At 39.9% G+C, this 20,049-nt stretch overlaps 2 protein-coding genes across 5 annotated transcripts in view; one reads left to right on the top strand and one right to left on the bottom strand.

The window, feature by feature from the left end:
- Window positions 1–17,406, top strand: part of ofd1 (OFD1 centriole and centriolar satellite protein) — a 28,417-nt gene extending 11,011 nt beyond the window's left edge. For all 3 annotated transcript variants that reach the window (XM_062069126.1, XM_062069125.1, XM_062069124.1), the window contains exons 14-23: window positions 2,809–2,939; window positions 3,018–3,129; window positions 5,557–6,228; window positions 6,514–6,673; window positions 6,774–6,865; window positions 14,477–14,614; window positions 14,705–14,856; window positions 14,926–15,090; window positions 15,163–15,230; window positions 17,286–17,406. In XM_062069126.1, coding sequence (XP_061925110.1) covers window positions 2,809–2,939; window positions 3,018–3,129; window positions 5,557–6,228; window positions 6,514–6,673; window positions 6,774–6,865; window positions 14,477–14,614; window positions 14,705–14,856; window positions 14,926–15,090; window positions 15,163–15,230; window positions 17,286–17,337 — 1,742 coding nt within the window. In that variant the 3' untranslated portion in view covers window positions 17,338–17,406. The remainder of the gene's footprint in view (window positions 1–2,808; window positions 2,940–3,017; window positions 3,130–5,556; window positions 6,229–6,513; window positions 6,674–6,773; window positions 6,866–14,476; window positions 14,615–14,704; window positions 14,857–14,925; window positions 15,091–15,162; window positions 15,231–17,285) is intronic.
- The window catches only part of gpm6bb (glycoprotein M6Bb), a 105,802-nt gene continuing 101,774 nt past the window's right edge, over window positions 16,022–20,049 (bottom strand). Inside the window, exons 7-8 of one of the 2 annotated variants that reach the window (XM_062069128.1) lie at window positions 18,561–18,726; window positions 16,022–18,510 (exon numbers count right to left, since the gene is read on the bottom strand). In XM_062069128.1, coding sequence (XP_061925112.1) covers window positions 18,577–18,726 — 150 coding nt within the window. In that variant the 3' untranslated portion in view covers window positions 16,022–18,510; window positions 18,561–18,576. Of the gene's footprint in view, window positions 18,727–20,049 lie in introns of both variants that reach the window. The other variant, XM_062069127.1, reaches the window with a different exon arrangement.

Raw genomic sequence — 20,049 nt, 5'->3', positions numbered from 1 at the left:
TATATATCCACTACAAAAAAAACAAAAGACAAAATTGGCATTTTTGTCAACTGTCTTTTTCATAAATTATGCCAAAAGGGGTTATCAAAGCTCACTTTTCTTGCTATTTGGCACTTTTTTTGTTTAGTTGGGATCCCAATAAATGGTAAAAAAATGTAGTTCAAACCACAGAGGCATTGCCAAAGTATTATAAAATATGTTTGCATTATTCCAAACGAGGGTTTTAAGATTGTCCGTGACTTGTGATCTATACGCCTATATTGTGACATTGGTGGATATTAGAAATGTGCTGATCGATTGGCCACTTATCAGAATTGGAAAAGTTTCCTGAAATAGTATGTGATCAACATTCATTATTAATGCCTTTTTAATGCCGATCAGAAACGCTGATCCCTTCTGGCTAGTATTTATTTTTAGATCTCGGCCGACAAGCTTGCTGCTAATTGTGTGTCTCCTTACACAGTGTGTAGCTGCTTCTGTAAGTTAATAATAATAATTACCTCTATTACAGCAAATTAACTGCTTTTCTTAATATCTTAGGTATCATTTGTAAGTATCATTATCAAGTACTGTACATCAAGAAGAGGCTAAACATGTTAAACAGAGAGAAAGCAGGAACAGGCATTCTAATAGCTAAGCTAGCTAGCAGTAAACAACAGAATAAATACGAGCTCAGGAAAGTAGTGTAGATGGAATTGCGTTACAGCAGAAAGAAACAGCTGTTGGTGTGTCAGTATTGTCACAGTTAGTACACAACATGTAAGAGGGCGGATCGATCTATAAATTGGTGGTGTCGACACCAAGGGTAATATCAAAACCATATATGATCGATATTAGTTTAAAATTTTTAGTTTTAGTTTTGTTTTTATTAATTTTACAAACTTAGAGGATAATTATCTGGACATTGGAGGACTTTAAGGGCTAAAAAAAAATTAAATTAGTAATAAGATAGTATGTGTAGTTTTTAATTGTTGTTTAGTTATTGTGTACTACTGCCTCTGTTTTAAACAAACAATGGTATGTAATGAAAGAATAAGGAACTAGTTAAAATATGGTGCTGATATTGTTAAACTGTCAATAGCACTCAGTGTACTCATAGTAAATACATTGACATTTACAGTTCATACATGTTGTAGTTGTAGCGACTATCGGGCACCGCTGTTTAGTCGTTTACGGTGCAGGAAATCCAGCTATAACACGTTTGAAGTAAATGTCCACCAGAATTATGTGTTGGAGATATGATTATATTTATTATACAAACAGTTTAATCAATAAAATGACATCCAGATGGGCATTCTTTGGTGGCAAGTTGAATGAATTTGCAGGTATGACAAAAGATGGTAAGATCACCTAAAGACCATGCAGTCATAATATTGTTTAGCAGTAAAAACTGTATGACGTCCTGCTACCAGCACCCAGTGCACTGTGATTCCTGCTCTAAGAGGGACCAGAGCATTGTATACAGAGAATATGGCCAACTCGGTTGCAAAGTTGGCCCTTTTAAAGTGACGCCCTGTAGCCACGTGAGGGGCTTTTGACCAATCATTTAGGGGATGCTCTGGCCATACTTTCTCTTAATTGGTCAAAGGCTCCTCGCGTAACTACAGGGCGCTTTTTTGAGGTCAACTTTGAAACCGAGTTGGCCATACTCTCTCTATACACGGCTTTGATAGGGACACCTCGACACTGCGTGGCATAGTGGGTAGAGCAACGGTGCCAGAAACCTGAGGGTTGCAGGTTCGCTCCCCGCCTCTTACCATCCAAAAATCGCTGCCGTTGTGTCCTTGGGCAGGACACTTCACCCTTTGCCCCCGGTGCCGCTCACACCGGTGAAATGAATGATGAATGAATGGTAGGTGGTGGTCGGAGGGGCCGTAGGCGCAAACTGGCAGCCTCGCTTCCGTCAGTCTACCCCAGGGCAGCTGTGGCTACAAATGTAGCTTACCACCACCAAGTGTGAATGAATGATGGGTTCCCACTTCTCTGTGAGCGCTTTGAGTATCTAACAATAGAAAAGCGCAATATAAATCTAATCCATTATTATTATTATTATTATTACTGCCACCAGTGGTCAACCGACAAATAGCACACCAAACAAGCAAAACATCCCAAACCAACCAAACCTGACCAGGGCTCAGAAAATCTGCAGAGACTCCTCCCTCCCCCACCAAGGACTGTTTTCACTGCTGGACTCTAGAAAGAGGTTCCACAGCCTCCGAAGTAGAACCTCCAGGTTCTGTAACAGCTTCTTCCCTCAGGCCGTAAGACTCTTGAACGCATGCATCATAATAATCCCCTCAATTCCCCCAAAAATGGATTAACTCGCTGGAATATAAAGACAATATAACATACATCCATAAACGTGGATGCATAAGCAAAAGTGCAATATATTTATCTGTACAGTAATCTGTTTAACAACATTTTGTTCTTATCTGTACTGTAAAGTTCAAATTTGAATGACAATAAAAAGGAAGTCTAAGTCTAAACCATACCCAAATAAGACACAAATGGCTCCTACACATGTGATCGGTATTAGCAAAAATTTTGGGATAAGCTCTTGCAACATCAGGTATGTATGACTGCAACACATTTCTAAAAAGCCCGATGAAGAGCTGGTATAGTGCAAACTAAGATGTCTTTAAGGATGCATGTTTATTACCAGCTGCTTTTAATCAGAGTTTTTTAAAGAGAGCAACTCCACTTCTCAGATTTGTCTGCAGCTGCGTATTGGAACTGAGGAGAGATTTCAAAAACGTCCATGTTATTGATATATTGTGGTTATATATATGTTAATTTCACCTCTCTCAGAATTGGACAAGCCATCCAAAACGCAACTGGCCTTGCAGGCGGAGCTCTGCAAGCTTCAGAGTGCTCGCAAAATGGATGAGGAGGAGTTCACCAACCAGAAGCTGGTGCTGCAGAAACAGCTCCAGTTGGAGGTAAATCACCTGGTGTCCCCCTCTGCAACGATAGTGACAAAATTTGTGTGTCGAGTAAAGCATCCTGTATCGTGTTAGGTGGAGCGATACGATCAGCTTAAGGCACTTCTTTTAGAATGTGAGGAGAAGTTGCAGTGGATGACCGCTCATGTTGAAGACCTCAAGATGCAGATTCGCCAAACTCAACAAGGTAGCTCACACAACAAAACCTTTGCTTTGACTCCCTCCAACAAGTGTCAATGAAAAATACTACTGGATATAAGATATGAAACACTGAAGCATGTGTACTGTTTAGAAGGGATAGTCTAGTTTTATTCGGGTGGACTCACTACTCTGGAGAGCATTGCTTCAGACAAAGGCCAATAGTTCAGTGCACAGTTGTCCATAAATGACCAACTCCTGTTTTTGTAATACAATGGAACATTTAACCTCTTAAGGCCCAAGCTGTTTGTTTACACGCTTTTTTTTATTTCTCTTTGCTATTTGGGCTTATTGGACCCTAAATAGATAAAAAATGGAACATTTAACCTCTTAAGGCCCAAGCTGTTTGTTTACATGCTTTTTTTAATTTCTCTTTGCTATTTGGGCTTATTGGACCCTAATTAGATTAAAAAAAAAACTAAGAATCATCTTTTGATATGATGTACTTATTCCATAAGTACACAAATGTGTACTTCAGTTACATGCTAATTCTTATTTTTACATTTTTTTCCAAACTCCACTCTTCTGACACCACCTGATGACAGTATACGTGTCCACATAAGCGGCCATAAGACCCCAATTCAGTCGTGTAGACACTTTTGGAAATAAGAGCTAAAAGGTGCTGTCCACGCATGTGGCCACTAAGCTTTTAGAGGTTTTAAAGTCAAAGTTCAAACCACTAGTATGCTTTACACAGCAAAAACATAATCAAAATCAAGTATTTTTTACTCAAGTTTTTTTGTTATATTTTAGTCCAATTTGTTTATTTTAAGCAAATATTAGTAGTAATTACAAAGTACTACTTCATACACAACCAAACTAAAAATGTCTCAGATTTCAGTACTTCATTGAATTTGCTTAAGTTGTTGCAGTGTAAATTTAGTGAAAATATAAAGGATCAACTCCAAAAAAAGAATTGTAAACCCCTCACAAAAAGAATGAGAAGGAAAAGTGTAATCGTAACCATAGAACCATAAAGAGGACTTGTATACATTTTCTATTGACCTAATCTAGAAAAGTACACAGAAAAAAGTCTTACTGCTCATTACAATATCTATGATGCAAGTAATTAAATCAGTTACAAAGACAAACACATTTTACGCTCTAGAGATCACAGTGAGAGAGAAACTATCTTTGATTTTCCCTAATGTTTTGCATGTATGGAAAATTCACAACAAAGAGTCTTTGAAGTCTTTGATATAAAAGCATGTCAGCATCATGGCCTATTGAAAAAATGTTTTAAATGAAGACAACTAAGAAGTCGACAAGCATCACGGAACAGATTGTGGTCTTTTTGCAGGTTGTATTTTTATCTAACATTTCTTGTATTTTTTGTATTTCCTGTATTCAATCTCTAAAATCCGCATTGAATGTTTTTTTTTTCCCTTGCACTTAACTGCACTTATAAGTCACACTATTAGGTACACCTCGTCTTTATTTCTGCACTGTTCATTTGCTTTTTCTGCAGTGTTCACTATACTTGGGCAGTATTTATTTTGCATTGGGCGGCGTGGCTTGGTTGGTAGAGCGGCCGTGCCAGAAACTTGAGAGTTCCAGGTTTGATCCCTGCTTCCGCCATCTTAGTCACTGCCGTTGTGTCCTTCGGGAAGATACTTTACCCACCTGCTCCCTGTGCCTCCCACACTGGTTTAATGTAATTTAGATAATGGCTTTCACTATTTTCACTAGTCATTAGAGAAAAGCACTATAAAAATATTAATAACTTTACCAAATATAAATCACATTATTTAGTGCATCTAATACTTGCTCTCTTACTGTATATATTTGTTAAACTAGTTTTTGTTAACCTTTTATATTACTACTTTCTTTATTGGCATATTCTTTCTTACCTGCCATATTGAATGAGAACCAATACAAAAGTAATACAAATTCTGCCTTTCTTGACTGTAAGATACATTGTTGGTGTAGTTCCCTTTTTTGTCGCTGGAATGGGGTCTTTGTTGGTTTGAATGATGCGCTTCACACTTATTACTCCAGAATTCCCTTTAAGTGGATTTAATATGACAAACAGCGATGTCATATTAAAGATGGTGATTTTTTTAATCTTATGGCAAACAGAATTTGCAAACATGGTAAATTGTAGGAGCAAAATATAAAAAGTGGTGGAGAAAGAATATGGCAGCCAAACCTGTCCTCTCCTCTATTCTCCATCACATGTGTGTGCATTTTGTCTACCCACTTACATCTCACTTACATCTCTAACCATGTCACCGGCACCTCCTAAACCCAACAGACCCACATACACTGCTCCTCAAACAATGTCCTAGAGTAATACATATATCAGGATTGCAGTTGTTCACCAAAATAATAAACATATTAATGTTTTAAACAATTATGTGCTCTTCTCTAATCCATCCCTTACGCTTCTTTTTCTCTCTTGTACACATGATGGCAGCTCTTGAAAACGAAGTGCTGCGTAACTCCAAGCCGTCTCTGGTCGATCGCTCAGTGTTGAATTTCAGCAGCGACAAGCTGGTTCCCCCTGATATCTACGTGGACCGGGCCTTGCTGAGGCCCCAGGCGGCTTACGATCACATGAGCGAGGTGGAAGTGTACACGCAGGGTGACCAATCCCACTGGGACGACTGTAACTCCGACCTTGAGATGCTGGCTAAAACCAACGCTCGCATCCAGGAGCTAGCGAGAGAGGCTGAGGCTTTGGATGAAGCTTGCAGGAAGTACCAGCAGGGGGCAGTGCCCGCCAACATCTCAAACAGGCGTGCTCCAAAGCCATCACGTAGGGTGGACTCTCCTCTGCTGACACAAGCTACTGACCTCTTCCACCCTTACAACGACCGCCAATCAAAAACCATATTAAGGCCGCTCTCTCAGAAAACAATGAGGACCCCCTCCGCAGCAACCTATGACACCAGAAATGCCTTCACAGCAGCTCAGCACAGAGTGACTTTCTCACAAGACCAAAACCTCAAGTCCTCTGGCCTCTCAGCAGCTAGTAGTCATTCATCGACTGAACCTCAGTCTGTGGGAGATGACCTCCCCCAGGGCAGACGCTCATCCAGGCGTTCGTCCTCCCACGGCAGGAGACAGCGTCAAGGCGCAGCAGAAGGTACAAGAATATACACTTCATGAGGTACACATGCACAATCTAATGAGATCCAATACAACCGAACTGCAGTTTTCACAATGGCAACTCCCGCTCCCAATGTTAATACGGTTATAAAAATACACCACCGGTACTTGAATGAGTGGATGAAGCGCTTGAAATTGTTACTCCAATCATGTCAGCTTGTTTTGGATCTGATTAAATGGCATCAGTGTTACTTATGTTGTGGCCAGGAAATATACAGCCTTGTAATGCTTTCAGCAACATTTAACTGTTTGTCCTCTCCAGAAGTCGTTCTGTCCGCCTTTTTCTCGGACTTGTCACATGACAGCTACCTTCACACCGCCCCCCACAATGAGGTGCCCAGCTCTCGTGCACGTGAATTATCCCCCGAGCTGAGCCCACCTCCCAGTCCTCAGCTCCAAAGTACGGCGCGAAACCCTCACAGGTACCATCTGCTGCTGCTTCGTTGTTGGTTTTTTGCAAGAACAGTGATGTGAATGAACGTGAGTCAGTCAAAACTGATTTCTTTGTTTGGACCTTTGCAGCGTGCCAAATCCACCTTGTGTCTCCTCCAGCTCGCAGTCTTCCCCGCTGCCTGAAAGAATAAGCATTCAGGACCTCACAGGGATTTCACCAGGTATGCTGATAGGTGTTTATTTTACTTATTGTCCTGCATCTTTGTCTTACTGTATGTCATGATGACCCTGCAGACATTACCTCATGGGCCCAATGTTTCCTGGACAAAATGGTCCTGGGGCCCATTAAAATGTTATTGTTGTTATAGAGGTGGGAGTCTTTTGAGCCCCTCATGATTCGATTCCGATTCTTGGGGTGGCAATTTGATTCAGAATCGGTTCTCGTTTCAACACGATTCTCAAAATATATTACCGTATTTTCTGGACCATGGGGCGCACCGGATTATAAGGCGCACTGCCGATGAGCGGGTCTTGTCAGGTCTATTTTCATACAAAATGCGCTCCAGATTACAGGGCGCATTAAAGGAATCATTCATTTTTTTTCTAAATTGAAAACACTTCCTTGTGGTTTACATAACATGTAATGGTGGTTCTTTGGTCAAAATGTTGCATAGATTATGTTTTACAGATCATCTTCAAGCCCCTTTTTGACAGTCGCTTCAGGATGTGCCGTTTTGTGGGCGGTCTTATTTACGTGGCTCACCTTCGGCAGCGTCTTTTCTCCGTCATCTTTGTTGTAGCGGTGTATCGTGCAAGGATGGGAGTGGAAGAAGTGTCAAAAGATGGCGCTAACGGTTTTAATGACATTCAGACTTTACTTAGGGGGCAGCATGGTGGAACAGGGGTTAGTGCATGTGCCTCACAATACGAAGGTCCTGAGCAGTCCTGGGTTCAATCCCGGGCTCGGGATCTTTCTGTGTGGAGTTTGCATGTTCTCCCTGTGACTGCGTGGGTTCTCTCCGGGTACTCCGGCTTTCTCCCACCGCCAAAAACATGCACCTGGGGATAGGTTGATTGGCAACACTAAATTGGCCCTAGTGTGTGAATGTGAGTGTGAATTTTGTCTATCTGTGTTGGCCCTGCGATGAGGTGGCGACTTGTCCAGGGTGTACCCCGCCTTCCGCCCGAATGCAGCTGAGATAGGCTCCAGCACCCCCCGCCACCCCAAAAAGGGACAAGCGGTAGAAAATGGATGGATGGACTTTACTTAAATAAATAACGGAGCAGCATCTCCTCATCCGTGGCTCACGAGTGCAATAACAACGCCGGAAATGTGTCCTTTGAAAAACCGTCCGCCTGGAACTCTCGAATAACTAAAGTTCCTTGGGTGAATAATGTAAACTCACTATACCGGTATGTTTTAACGTTTTCATAGTGAGTTTACTGACAGATATACTGTAAGTAAGATCTTTACACTACTTTATATTAGAAATGGCAACAGCAGAGGATGAATGTCACATAACAAGAAGATAGAGAAAAAAAAGAAGCTTATCGACTACGGTGTCGGCACCAACTACAAAGGTGGACGCGTGCACATTTTCAGGATTTATGCAGATCCCAAATACAGGTCAGAAGGTAAGCAAAGTTGCTTTTGCATTATATTGTGAAACAAAACGCCAGATAATATGTCTTACCTTATACACACACCATACTAATACTCGTATGTTGAAGCACAGTACAATCCATCAAGCGATGCAGCTTCATAGCTTATCAAAGTCATACTAAACATTTTGATAGATTTTTGAGCGCCGTCTGTAATGTTCGATATATTCAATCAATCAATCAATCAATGTTTATTTATATAGCCCTAAATCACAAGTGTCTCAAAGGGCTGCACAAGCCACAACGACATCCTCGGTACAGAGCCCACATACGGGCAAGGAAAAACTCACCCCAGTGGGACGTCGATGTGAATGACTATGAGAAACCTTGGAGAGGACCGCATATGTGGGTAACCCCCCCCTCTGGGGAGACCGAAAGCAATGGATGTCGAGTGGGTCTGACATAATATTGTGAAAGTCCAGTCAGTCTATTCAATGGAACATATAACATTTTGGTGTTGTTTACTTGAGTCAACACGTATCTCTTATGTGTGATGGCCATCATATTGCAGTCTACACATGTCTTATGTGTGACTGCCATCTACTGGTCACACTTGTCATTTCACCATGTACCAAATAAAATAGCTTTGAAGTCGCTAAGCACAACCAAAATTATTCTGTTCTTTAGGCGCTCTGTCGAGTTTTGAGAAAATGAAATTATTTTAAGTGCGCCTTATAGTCCGAAAAATACGGTATTTGTTGGGTAAATTATAGTACAACTTTTTCAAAGCCAGTTACAGGTTATTGATACAAATGATCCTATTGGCTGCTGACATACAACTAACGGGCAAAATGTGGGCCTAAAAACATCATTTTGAAAATTAATTTTTACAATTTTATTTACAAAAATCATAGTGTTAGTCTGTCTAATTAAAACAACATTTTTAAGAAGATTGTTTTTAATTGATTCCTTGTATAAAAAAACATATACGTCATTTTTTTTATTGTAAAAAATAATGTATATTTTAAGGTTAAAAAAACTTAAATTAAATTTATTCATTTAAGGAGCTGTTTGCAATATTTACATAGATGCCTAGAGGGCACCAACTTTCAAATGTATTTTACAGTATATCTTGCCCTTGTAAGGCTTCCTATACATAATTATGCACATAACACGTGCACGCGCATTAGCTTTAGGTGTTGTTAGCTAATAATAGCAATTTGGATAACTAGCGTTAGCTGTCATTGGATGTATATTCCATCATAACAACAACACAACTGCAAATTGTTGATTGCTTCTCTTGGACCGCTTTTGTATGTGTGCACGCCTTCCCTGCGCGTACATGTTGACGAGACCGGGTGAGTGACCGCCGTAAACACCAATCATTTTATTTGGGCCCGTAAACATAAATTACATAAACTTTGTAATTGTGAAAAGTCTAGACAAGTGTCAAACACAAGTGTTCTAATGGTTCTTATTATGTGTTTTGGTTTAAGAAATATTACTGTAAAGAAGTTGCAAACAGCACCTTTTACAAAATAATAAATCATTTTATGGGGGTGTGAAAAGGACGGCTCTTGTGTCCGAAGGCTCTTGCAATATTACTTTATTAACAATAAGAAAATCATCGTTACAATGCTATTGCTGCACATCTACTGTACGTAACGCAACCAACGGGTGTTAAAAGCTCAGCATAACCAATTTCAGGACATTTCTAAACACAAGCACGGAAAAGGGCAATTATAAAAATCTAATCAAATCAAATCAAATTTATTTATAAAGCACATTGAAAATTTACCACAGAGGTAGCCAGAGTGCTGTACAATGGGCAGGTTAAAAGATAACACAAAAGAAACGAGCAAGCACTCCACAACACAAACAGAGCACGATAATAAATAAATAAATAAAACATAAAAACAGGTTCACAGCAGGTACATTGTGGGACGCCATAGCAGGATGGAGATCACTCAGTGTTAAAAGCCATGGAATAAAAGTATGTTTTTAAGAGCGATTTAAAAACAGGAAGAGAGGAGGCCTGTCTAACACTCAGAGGTAAGCCGTTCCATAAAATAAAATAAACAATTACTCAGAAAAAAGCATATGCCGTTAATCATGACATTTTCACGACAAACTTCACATAGCTTGAAGTTAACCTGTGCTCCAAACTGTACAAGTGTATTCCTCTACCGCTTAAACTCATTGGCTATGAAGCCAAAACAGTGCAAAACAAGAGTGTCACATTACAAAGCAATGCTAATAACTTTGTTTGATGTGAACAGATTTCTGTTTTTTATTTTGGTCTGTTTGAAGTTACACCAAAATGATTTCGGGCAGAAGGATTCAAGGGACTTCATTGTCACATGAGATGGCACAAAATGTAGTGCCCATGGTCCCAGATTTAGCCCTTTGAGTACCACAAGAACAATAGTATGTACATAATATTTTAAATAGAATAGGATATAAATAGAGTAGGTTATGAATAGCGTAAATTAATAGATTAGAAATTGAATAAAATATATTCAATATACTGTAATCTTGTCATGCAAATACAATGTAAAAACAATGACAGCAAACCAAAGCAAATAAAAGCCCAGTTCAGTACAGCTGGGACACGTGTGCAAGAAACAATGATCAATCCATAAAGAAGCCTTGTGTGATGACATCTTCCTGTGTCTTCTTGAGAGCAAAATTTGATTGTGGCAGAGGGGTTAGTGCGTCTGCCTCACAATACGAAGGTCCTGGGTTTCGATCCTGCGCTCTGGATCTTTCTGTGTGGAGTTTGCATGTTCTCCCCGTGACTGCGTGGGTTCCCTCCGGGTACTCCGGCTTCCTCCCACCTCCAAAGACATGCACCTGGGGATAGGTTGTTTGGCAACACTAAAATTGGCCCTAGTGTGTGAATGTGAGTGTGAATGTTATCTGTCTATCTGTGTTGGCCCTGCGATGAAATGGCGACTTGTCCAGGGTGTAGCCCGCCTTTTGCCCGATTGTAGCTGAGATAGGCTCCAGCACCCCCCGTTGCCCCAAAGGGAATAAGTGGTAGAAAATGGATGGATGGATGGAAATCTGGAGGCGGGTATTACTTCTGTTGGCTGTAATCTTCGAGTTGACATGTCACTCATTAAGTCCTTGCATTAGCTCACAGCTAGGTAGCCATACTGAGATGTTTCAAAGGAGCAACGTGAGAAATATAACTATTGAACATGCGTGTACGTTGGTGTCAAACATTACTTACGTGTGTCTTGATAGCTTATAACAGGGGTCGGCAACCCGCGGCTCCAGAGCCGCATGCGGCTCTTTGACCACTCTGATGCGGCTCAGCTACATACATGCCGACCCCCCGATTTTCCCAGGAGACTTATGGATCTCAGTGTCTCTCATAGATTACTCCCAGGGGAAAAATAATCCTATTTACACTCTAATTACTAAATAAAGGGCGTGCCCTAATTGCACTGCAGTAATTGTCCTCTATAGCATTTACATACAGCGTGCCAGTCCAGCCACATGTTGCATGTTGTTATTACTTGCACACACAGGAGACAGCAAAGCATACTTACTCATCAGTCACACAGCTTACACTGACGGTAGCCGTATCAAACAACTTTAACATTGTTACGTTACAAATATGCGCCACACTGTGAACCCACACCAAAAAAGAATGAAAAACACATTTCTGGAGAACATCCCACCGTAACACAACATAAACACAACAGAACCATTACCCAGAATCCCATGCAGCCCTAACTCTTCCGGTCTACATTATACACCCCCGCTACCACCAAATCCCCCCACACATCAACCCCCCCCCCCTCTCTCTCCGTGCGTTGGTTGAGCGGAAGAGTTAGGGCTGCATGGGATTCTGGGTATTGGTACCGTCAGTGTAAGATGTGTGGCTGCTGAGGTAGTACGCCTTGCTGTCACTTATGTGAGCAAGCTGAAATTGCATTCTACGTGTGGTCGAGCAGGTGCACTGTTAGGGCAGACTGTAGAGGGCGCCAAATGCAGTGTCATCACGCTCTGATATTCGGGAGTCTCCCTGGAAAAATGAAAGGGTTGGAAAGTATGACGCTATCAAGCGCCATTCAAAACTCGCGGGCTGCACTAACATCAAATTTCCGTGCCGGTGCGTGTGTCGGAGACCCCTGGTTAACATAGCACAAAGCATTTAAGCTTTGTATGCGGTGTTTTTCATTTTAAATTTTAAATTTTTTTTTGTGGCTCCCATTACTTTCTTTAATTTGTGAAACTTGCCAAAATGGCTCTTTGGGTGGTAAAGGTTGCCGACCCCTGGCTTATACATAGGGATGATGTTTGATAAGAAATTATCGAGTTCGAGTCTATTATCGAATCCTCTTATCGAACCGATTCCTTATCGATTCTCTTATCGAGTTGCATGTCATCACCCGTGAAAGTAAACGTCAAGAACTCAGCCAACACGCCTCGTCTGCATTATTTATAATTAGACAGACAACACATATACAGTGTGAAAAACAAAAGTTAAAAAAGGGAGATGTGTTGTGTATATATATGTATGTGCTGCGGTTGCTTTAAGAACGTTGCGCCAGCTGCCGTAAAGGAGGTGCGTTGCTAGCCTGGTTGCTATGTTTTCGGTGGGTCGTAAAAGTGTTCTTCATGAGTTTGTACCCTGCTTAAATCTCTCAGTAAAGTTATTCATTGGATTATACCTTTTGTTTTGAACTTTATTACACCTTGGAGCGCTTTTTCCCGTCCATTGTTTTCCTGCTTTCGCTATCTGCGCCTAATGACTGAGCTACATGACTGATTTATTGTGATGTCACACGGAGCATTTCTGGTCGGGACGGGATTCGTTACGAGGGATTCGAATAAAGAACCAACTCTTTTCTTTACTATAGTGGTCTCGATAACGGGTACCGGTTCTCAAAAAGGGATTCGAGTCCGAGGACTCGGTTATTTTCTTATCGAACAACCGGGAAAACCGGTTTCGAGTATCATCCCTACTTATACATGTTGTTTTGTTTATTTAAATTCAATAAAAAGTTGTAAATTTTACAGCAATACATTCCATTTTTGCCAGGATGTCGTAATATGTCGCCTGTACAACTCTCGACTATAAGCTTCATAACGCTGCCCTACCTGGTTTATTTAATTAGCAACAGGCTTTGTGCAGTTGATAATCATATTTTATTAATGTAATTTCTTGAGCTTTTAGGCTGCAACATCCTGTTTAGGAACAGGGATTTTTTTCTCTCCTTAAGACAAAAAATGTAAATGAAATCCACTGTTTTTATTTACATAGTGGCAAAAATCACCATCACCATGGCAATCCATCGCAAAATCTTTATTTGGATTTTAAATTTTTTAAGACACGTGAGTGGGAGCTTACTTTTATTAACCTTTGGTTTTTAAGAAGAAAGATAAAATAACTTTTGTTTGTTTCATGTATAATAATAATTATTGATTAATTTCAGATGTTTTTAAATCAATTCATTCACTTTTTTAAATACAATTTACAATTAAATATGTATTTGTGTCATTTAGGCGGAAATGTAGTGTTCAAACTAGTGCTGTCAGATTATCAAAATGTTAAATCATATTAAATCACACTTTTGAATTTGGATTCGCTTGCATAATTTCAGTTAACATGAAAAAACAGCAATATGTGAACACAAATGCAATTGTTTTGTCACAATGTCATACAGGAAATGTTTTTTTGAATGTTTTACTTGAATTCACGTCATTTATTTGCTCAAAACATGGTAACAGTCTTAGCTAAAGTCCTGCCGGGATTTATTTTGAAGTGAAATTTGTCAGCGTGCATGCTATCTTTGCACTGACATATGCATTGTCCTGATCACAGACCGTATAACAAACTGCTCTGCTTTTCAGGTATGCATCCAATAAATTGTGAAATTATACTTGGTATATACATGATTAATGTGATAACTTTTTGTGATACACACATGAGTTAAGACCTAGATTAAATAAATGTTTAAATACTTGTTTTCTTTTCCTCCAAATTGGAATACATGCGATAATGGTAATTTAAGATAATGTACAGACCACTTTTAATGAGTGTGTGTGTGAGCAGCCTACCAAAAGTATCTTTTCAGCAGCTCCACACAATCACCAAGATGAAGGGCCACTGATTATGTATTCTTTGCGGCTTCTCTGGCCTTGTCGCATTATGGACGATGGGGGGATGGGGGGTGCAAAGCATAAAAGATCCCTTTGTGTGTGTGTCCCTCCAGAACCCGGCCACATTCCAGAGCTTCCCTTGGACACTGCCGTCCCTCTCTCCGAGGAGGCCCCTGGCGGCCCCTCTGTCCTCCGCCTACAGTCTCCGCCAGACCTCCCAGAAGCCCCGGTGAACTCTGGGGGCCAAGTGGGTGAGTGACTGTCTCCTCCCGTTAGGTGACAAGAGCAGCTGCTGCCAAGTACTTTAATGTAAATGCTGTCATATGTTTGCTTTGCACAAGCTCAAATCCCAAAAGAATTGGAGGCAGAGGAAGAGGATGAGGAGCAGCGATGGGAAAAAGAGAGAAGAGAAAAGCAAGAACTGAGGCGACAGGAGCAGGAGGAGGCCAGAGAGAGAGAACAACAGGAAGCAGAAAGACTGGAGAGAGAGACCGTAACTAACACTTTGTTTGTTTACAAACTACTTTCAATACCGACTTTGACTGCACGTGTGCCGGCACAGCTCCTACAACAACAACAACAACAGGAGGAGGAGGAGGATGAGAAGGAGGGAGGAGACAATGACAGAGGAGATGAGGGCGAGGCGCAGGCTGAAGCCCTGAATGAAAACCCCTTAGAGAAATACATGAAGATTGTTTTGGACGGGCGAGAGAAGCAGCGTGATAAAGTGAATCATATGTTGTCCTTTATTCTCAACTTTCCACTTTCTTCAAACTATTTAAATCTTTTTTTCTGTCAGAGATCTGCAGGGGAAGAAGAACACCCAAGCCCAGAGGTCAAGAGTTTGTCTGAGGAGAAAGATAATAGGTAAGGTCTTAAATGATGCATTTTAATAACTGTACAAGCCTTCATAATCCATCCCTAAATAACCATTCAGCCGGTCGTCTTCATGACCTGCTTATCCGGGTCCAGGTTGCCGGGGCAACAGTCTAAGCAGGGATTCCCAGACTGTCTCTGGCCTCCTCCAGTGGGGGACACAGGGGCCTTAAACCAGCTAGGTCCTCAGTCTGTGTCCTGGCTGCCTGGAACACTTCTCCAGGGGCCTCATGTACAAAGCTTGCGTACGCACAAAAACCTGCCGTACTCCCTTTTTCGCTGCAAATTTGAGATGTATCAAAAGTGACTTTGACGTAGAAATGTGCGTGGCCTCACGGCAACTTCAGAGCTGTCGTACCCCCATTTGTACAGGATACTTAAACTACACACATAAGTGATGCTGGGTAACAGTTTCATAGAAAAAAAGTGCCAACTTTTACTCGTCACAGTTATTGTTGTGCCAATCACAGACATATGAACAATTACAATTGGATTTGTGCGTGCAACACTTTCATATATCTGAATTTTTGCTGGTGTACACCATTTTCTGGATTTGACGTCCATATTTAGTAGAAAAGCCACACAACTCTCTGTACATGTGGGCACGCGTCCAAAATACTGTGTATGTACCAAAATATAAGACGACCCTGAATATAAGATGTAATGTTATATATAAGAAATATTTTACTATATATGAAATATTTTGAAGACAAAAACTCTCTATTGACCCAAATACTGAAAAGAAGACTTTTATTTTTCAAGACACTTTATTGCAAAAAAGAAAAGACAAAATTATACTTGTTTCTTGAAGTTTTTAATAGCAACTGAAATAGCAACCACAGGCTAACGGTGAAAAACCACAAAAATTGCCTGAAAATGCCTATTTTGAGTTTAATATGCTTAAACACATATAAATTCAGTTGTATGCATCAAAAATATTATTGTATTTATAAAACTTAGTTTTACAACAAGACTGTTCAAAAAATGTTGCGTGAAGTGACTCGTGTGATGTAATCATCTCATTTACATAAATAGCGGTGATGCTTGTGCTTGTAATTTGTATGGATGCTACAGAAAAGTGAGCAAAAAAAATGTAAAGCAGAACAAATGTGTTTAAAAATTAGTCCTGTCAAACTATTATTTTTTTAATTGTGATGAATCGCTATTAATGGGGGTTAATTACTTGCTTGCGTCATTTAAAGTAACTAAATATTTTGACACAAATGCAATTTTATTGTCAAAATATCACACCAGAGATGTTTTAAAAATCTTTCACTTTTCAAAACTTGATACAGTTTTTATCTAAAGTCCCATTTGGGTGTATTTTGAACTAAAATTTGCCAACATTGCAGAAGAGTTATCTTTGCACTGACGTATGCATTGTCCTGATTACTGACCGCATAACTGTAACTAACAACCCATGCCGCCTGTCAGGTAACCATCCACAGTTAGGGTAAAGTAGCATGTATAATTAAACTAAACGTTGTGCTTAATCTGCACTCACACATGAATTGTGCTATCAATTTTGTGTGATTAATCGCATGCATTAATATGTTAGAAGTTGTTCTTGTGTTTTTTTTTTATCCACACAGGCGAGGCAGTGCACTACTTATTGAGAAGAGCAATGCATGCTCTCATGTTAGGTTATAATCCAGTGTCCAGTAAGACACGAAAAAGTCACTAGATCTGTCACTATTTTAAAAAACCAACAAACTCAAGGCGGCCGAATACTCGCTAAATATATTATATCGCTAAGTTATCAACACTAGTCCCTCCTGCTACGTCTTCTTATTCTCTGTCAGATCTGTGCGTATGAGGTTTGTTTAGAAGCAGCGTTACGATGCCATCTGCTATTCAGAGGTGTAACTGAAGCTACATTCACATACAGTCCCATCATAATGTGTTTGAGTGATTTGTGGCGGTCCAATTGTTTGTGGCACACCACTAATACAATACTCACTTTAGGCCACCGTACGTCCTCTTTATGATTGTATTATTTTGTTCCTACTCTTAACTAATCTAACGAGCACGTCTCTGTTTCCACAGCATTGCGGCGTATTCGCACAAGGATGAAGACGCCGATGATGATTTCTGGTGAACTGGTTCCCAAACACTGGTGACATTTATGTTTTTCTATTGTGTGGATGAATAAAGGACATACACGATTGTTTTGTGATGAATGAGTTTTAGCATCAGATGAGAAAATAAGGCAACGTAGTTTTTCAGTACTTTATTTTTCATAGAAAGTTGTGTAAAACCAAAGAGGAGATTTTTTTTCTCTCCAGTTCAGCAGGATGTTTTGTTTGTTCTTTTGATTGATTGGTAGGTAGTTTTATTTGATGTTTTTGGTTGATTCAAAGTCGATTTTCTGCACTTAAACTTTGACAATTAATGCCAGCTGATACGTTAGTGCAGGAGTCCTTAACGCCCACAGAAAATACATGTGTACTAACAAGATGGATATACTATTGGATATCTACTGAGCTGGCAGTTGTATTTAAAAATAGACACAGTGGCTACTACTAAAGTGAGCATACATGACTGTATTGTATCAAATATTACTGCATAAACCGTTTGTACTCATGCAACAAACGCACACCAAGTTAACGGAACGAGGAAGATGAATATGAGATTACACCACAGTTAACACATCAAAAACAGATGCAACTATAGAAAAAACATGAAAACCCTTTAAAAAAGGACATATCTTCAAAGCACACTTCAGGTGTCATAATAGCCTAGGGAGATCAAATTATTTTCTATTTCATGAATTTTTCATTTGCTGCAGCCTATTTTCTAGCCAGCATGTTACAGTCATGGCCTAAAAAGGACATTTAGATGGTCATGTACAGTATTCGTGTATGCCCACTGTACAGTAGTAACCTATGGTATGCGGGTGTACCTAATGTTGTATAGTCGAACATTCTCGACGCTTCCATGATCATCGGGCTGCAGCAGACCCCTGAGGTAGAGTTCATGTAGGCCATGAAGTTGAATTGTTTGCATACAAGAGCACATATTTAACTGTCTTCATGGTTTTTTTTTACTTGTCAATTCACAGCACAGTTTCATTTGATGGATTGTTGTACAAAAAAAAAAGAAAATGACAGTAGAAAATGTGTGAAAGAATCCCGAAATACTGCAAGGTGAGTTAAAGCAGAAGCGGCGTGTGGCGTTAGTCTGTTAGTACGGCACAGGTGGTTATTGGAGCGCAGCCTTTTGTGCCCTTTGCGTGTTTACTGTGTGTGTGTGTGTGTGTGTGTGTGTGTGTGTGTGTGTGTGTGTGTGTGTGTGTGTGTGTGTGTGTGTGTGTGTGTGTGTCTGTCTCATCACGCCCTCATGTGTAGGAATTAAGGCATTCCTTGGAGTGTGACGTGATGTCCTGCAGCTCTTGCTCCTCTTTCATTTTGATGTCTTGGTAGGCATGCATTTGACTGGCGTCCTTAAGGTAGGCCCAGTTTGCTGAGAGAATCATGAGGAAGTGGATCTGGAAGAGAAGGGTGAAGTGAGGCGGATGGCCAGTGAGCAGAGTCAAAGAAAAAAAGAAGCAAAGCAAAGCTAGCTATTACTATTATTATTATTATTATTATTATTATTAAAAAGGAGTTCCCCTCCCAACTACAGCATGTCACACTGTTAGACACCTTTCAAGCAGGGGTGGGAAAGAACAGCAAATACTTGAGTTGTTTATGTTTTAACATTTTTCATAAGGTTTTTAGATTTGCTTGTCGAGTCATACATTCAGAATTTGAACCCCTGATTAAAAGGTGACCCCTTTCACTTTGACGTCAGACCATATCTTTATCTTGTGACAAAATAAGATAAGGCAAAGAGGGACTATTAATGTTTAGATATTGCCATTGTCGTTTATCCAAAGTTGATCAATATTTTTTGATGCCAATTTACTTTGACGCTTCTAACAAGTACATCAAATTTGGCTTGTAACAGAAGCACAAGCTCTGCACTGACCCCCTCCCTCTTTTTCAAGACATGTTTAAAATGTATCAACAAAGTATTATTTACAGTGAAATAAGTGGCAGATGTTAAACAATATTTTATTAGCTGCTGGATGGCTGTTTGATGAATTAGCATTATAACTCCTTTTTTGTTTGCTAACTTGCTAACAACCACATAATGGGTGGGTGAGTGACAGGAAGAAAAGCTCTGACCAATTTCCATGTAGAATATAAGCCAACATGTATTTTTAGTGCCCTTCAACAGCAAAAAAAATACTTATGTATGGGTCAATATCGAGTTACACCTCAATAAAATCTTCTGATGTTTGCTTTTCCAGATCTTTATTATGTCAACACCAAGAACATGTTTTTTTTTTGCTTATAAATGTTAAAAGTCCCCACACAATGGTTTGTTCTTGTCTATTCCATTGGCGACTGCAAGTGGTCTGACGTCAGGCGAAAAGGTATTAAATGTTACAGTGTTCATATTAATAGTTTGGCCAGAACAGAAATGACATATTAATAATGGTGAGAATGAGAGTGAGTGCAGAAGAAAAGAAGGTTGCAAGCTTTCCAAGGGTTAGTGCAAAGGTTGTGCGTTTGTGTATCGTGTCTTCACTTTCTCGTCAGGATTTCAAAGAAGTAAAAAGCAGTTTGTTTCCTTGTTTGTTTTTTTAAACAAAGGTTGTTTATTTCAAATGGAATGTAAAGGCTACAGTCTTTCAAATAACGTAAAATTAAATATATGAAAAATGTAAGTGACTATAAACAGACTTTGAAGCATGCAGGCTCGATGTTAAGATAAAAAAAAATGGCACTTGGAGAAAATATCAAAGAAATGTAAACTATCAAAA

The sequence above is a fragment of the Entelurus aequoreus genome, linkage group LG14, assembly GCF_033978785.1.
Source record: "Entelurus aequoreus isolate RoL-2023_Sb linkage group LG14, RoL_Eaeq_v1.1, whole genome shotgun sequence".
NCBI classification, from domain to species: domain Eukaryota; kingdom Metazoa; phylum Chordata; class Actinopteri; order Syngnathiformes; family Syngnathidae; genus Entelurus; species Entelurus aequoreus.
The sequence above is the reverse complement of the archived record's forward strand: the minus strand, read 5'-3'. Positions and strand labels throughout refer to the sequence as shown.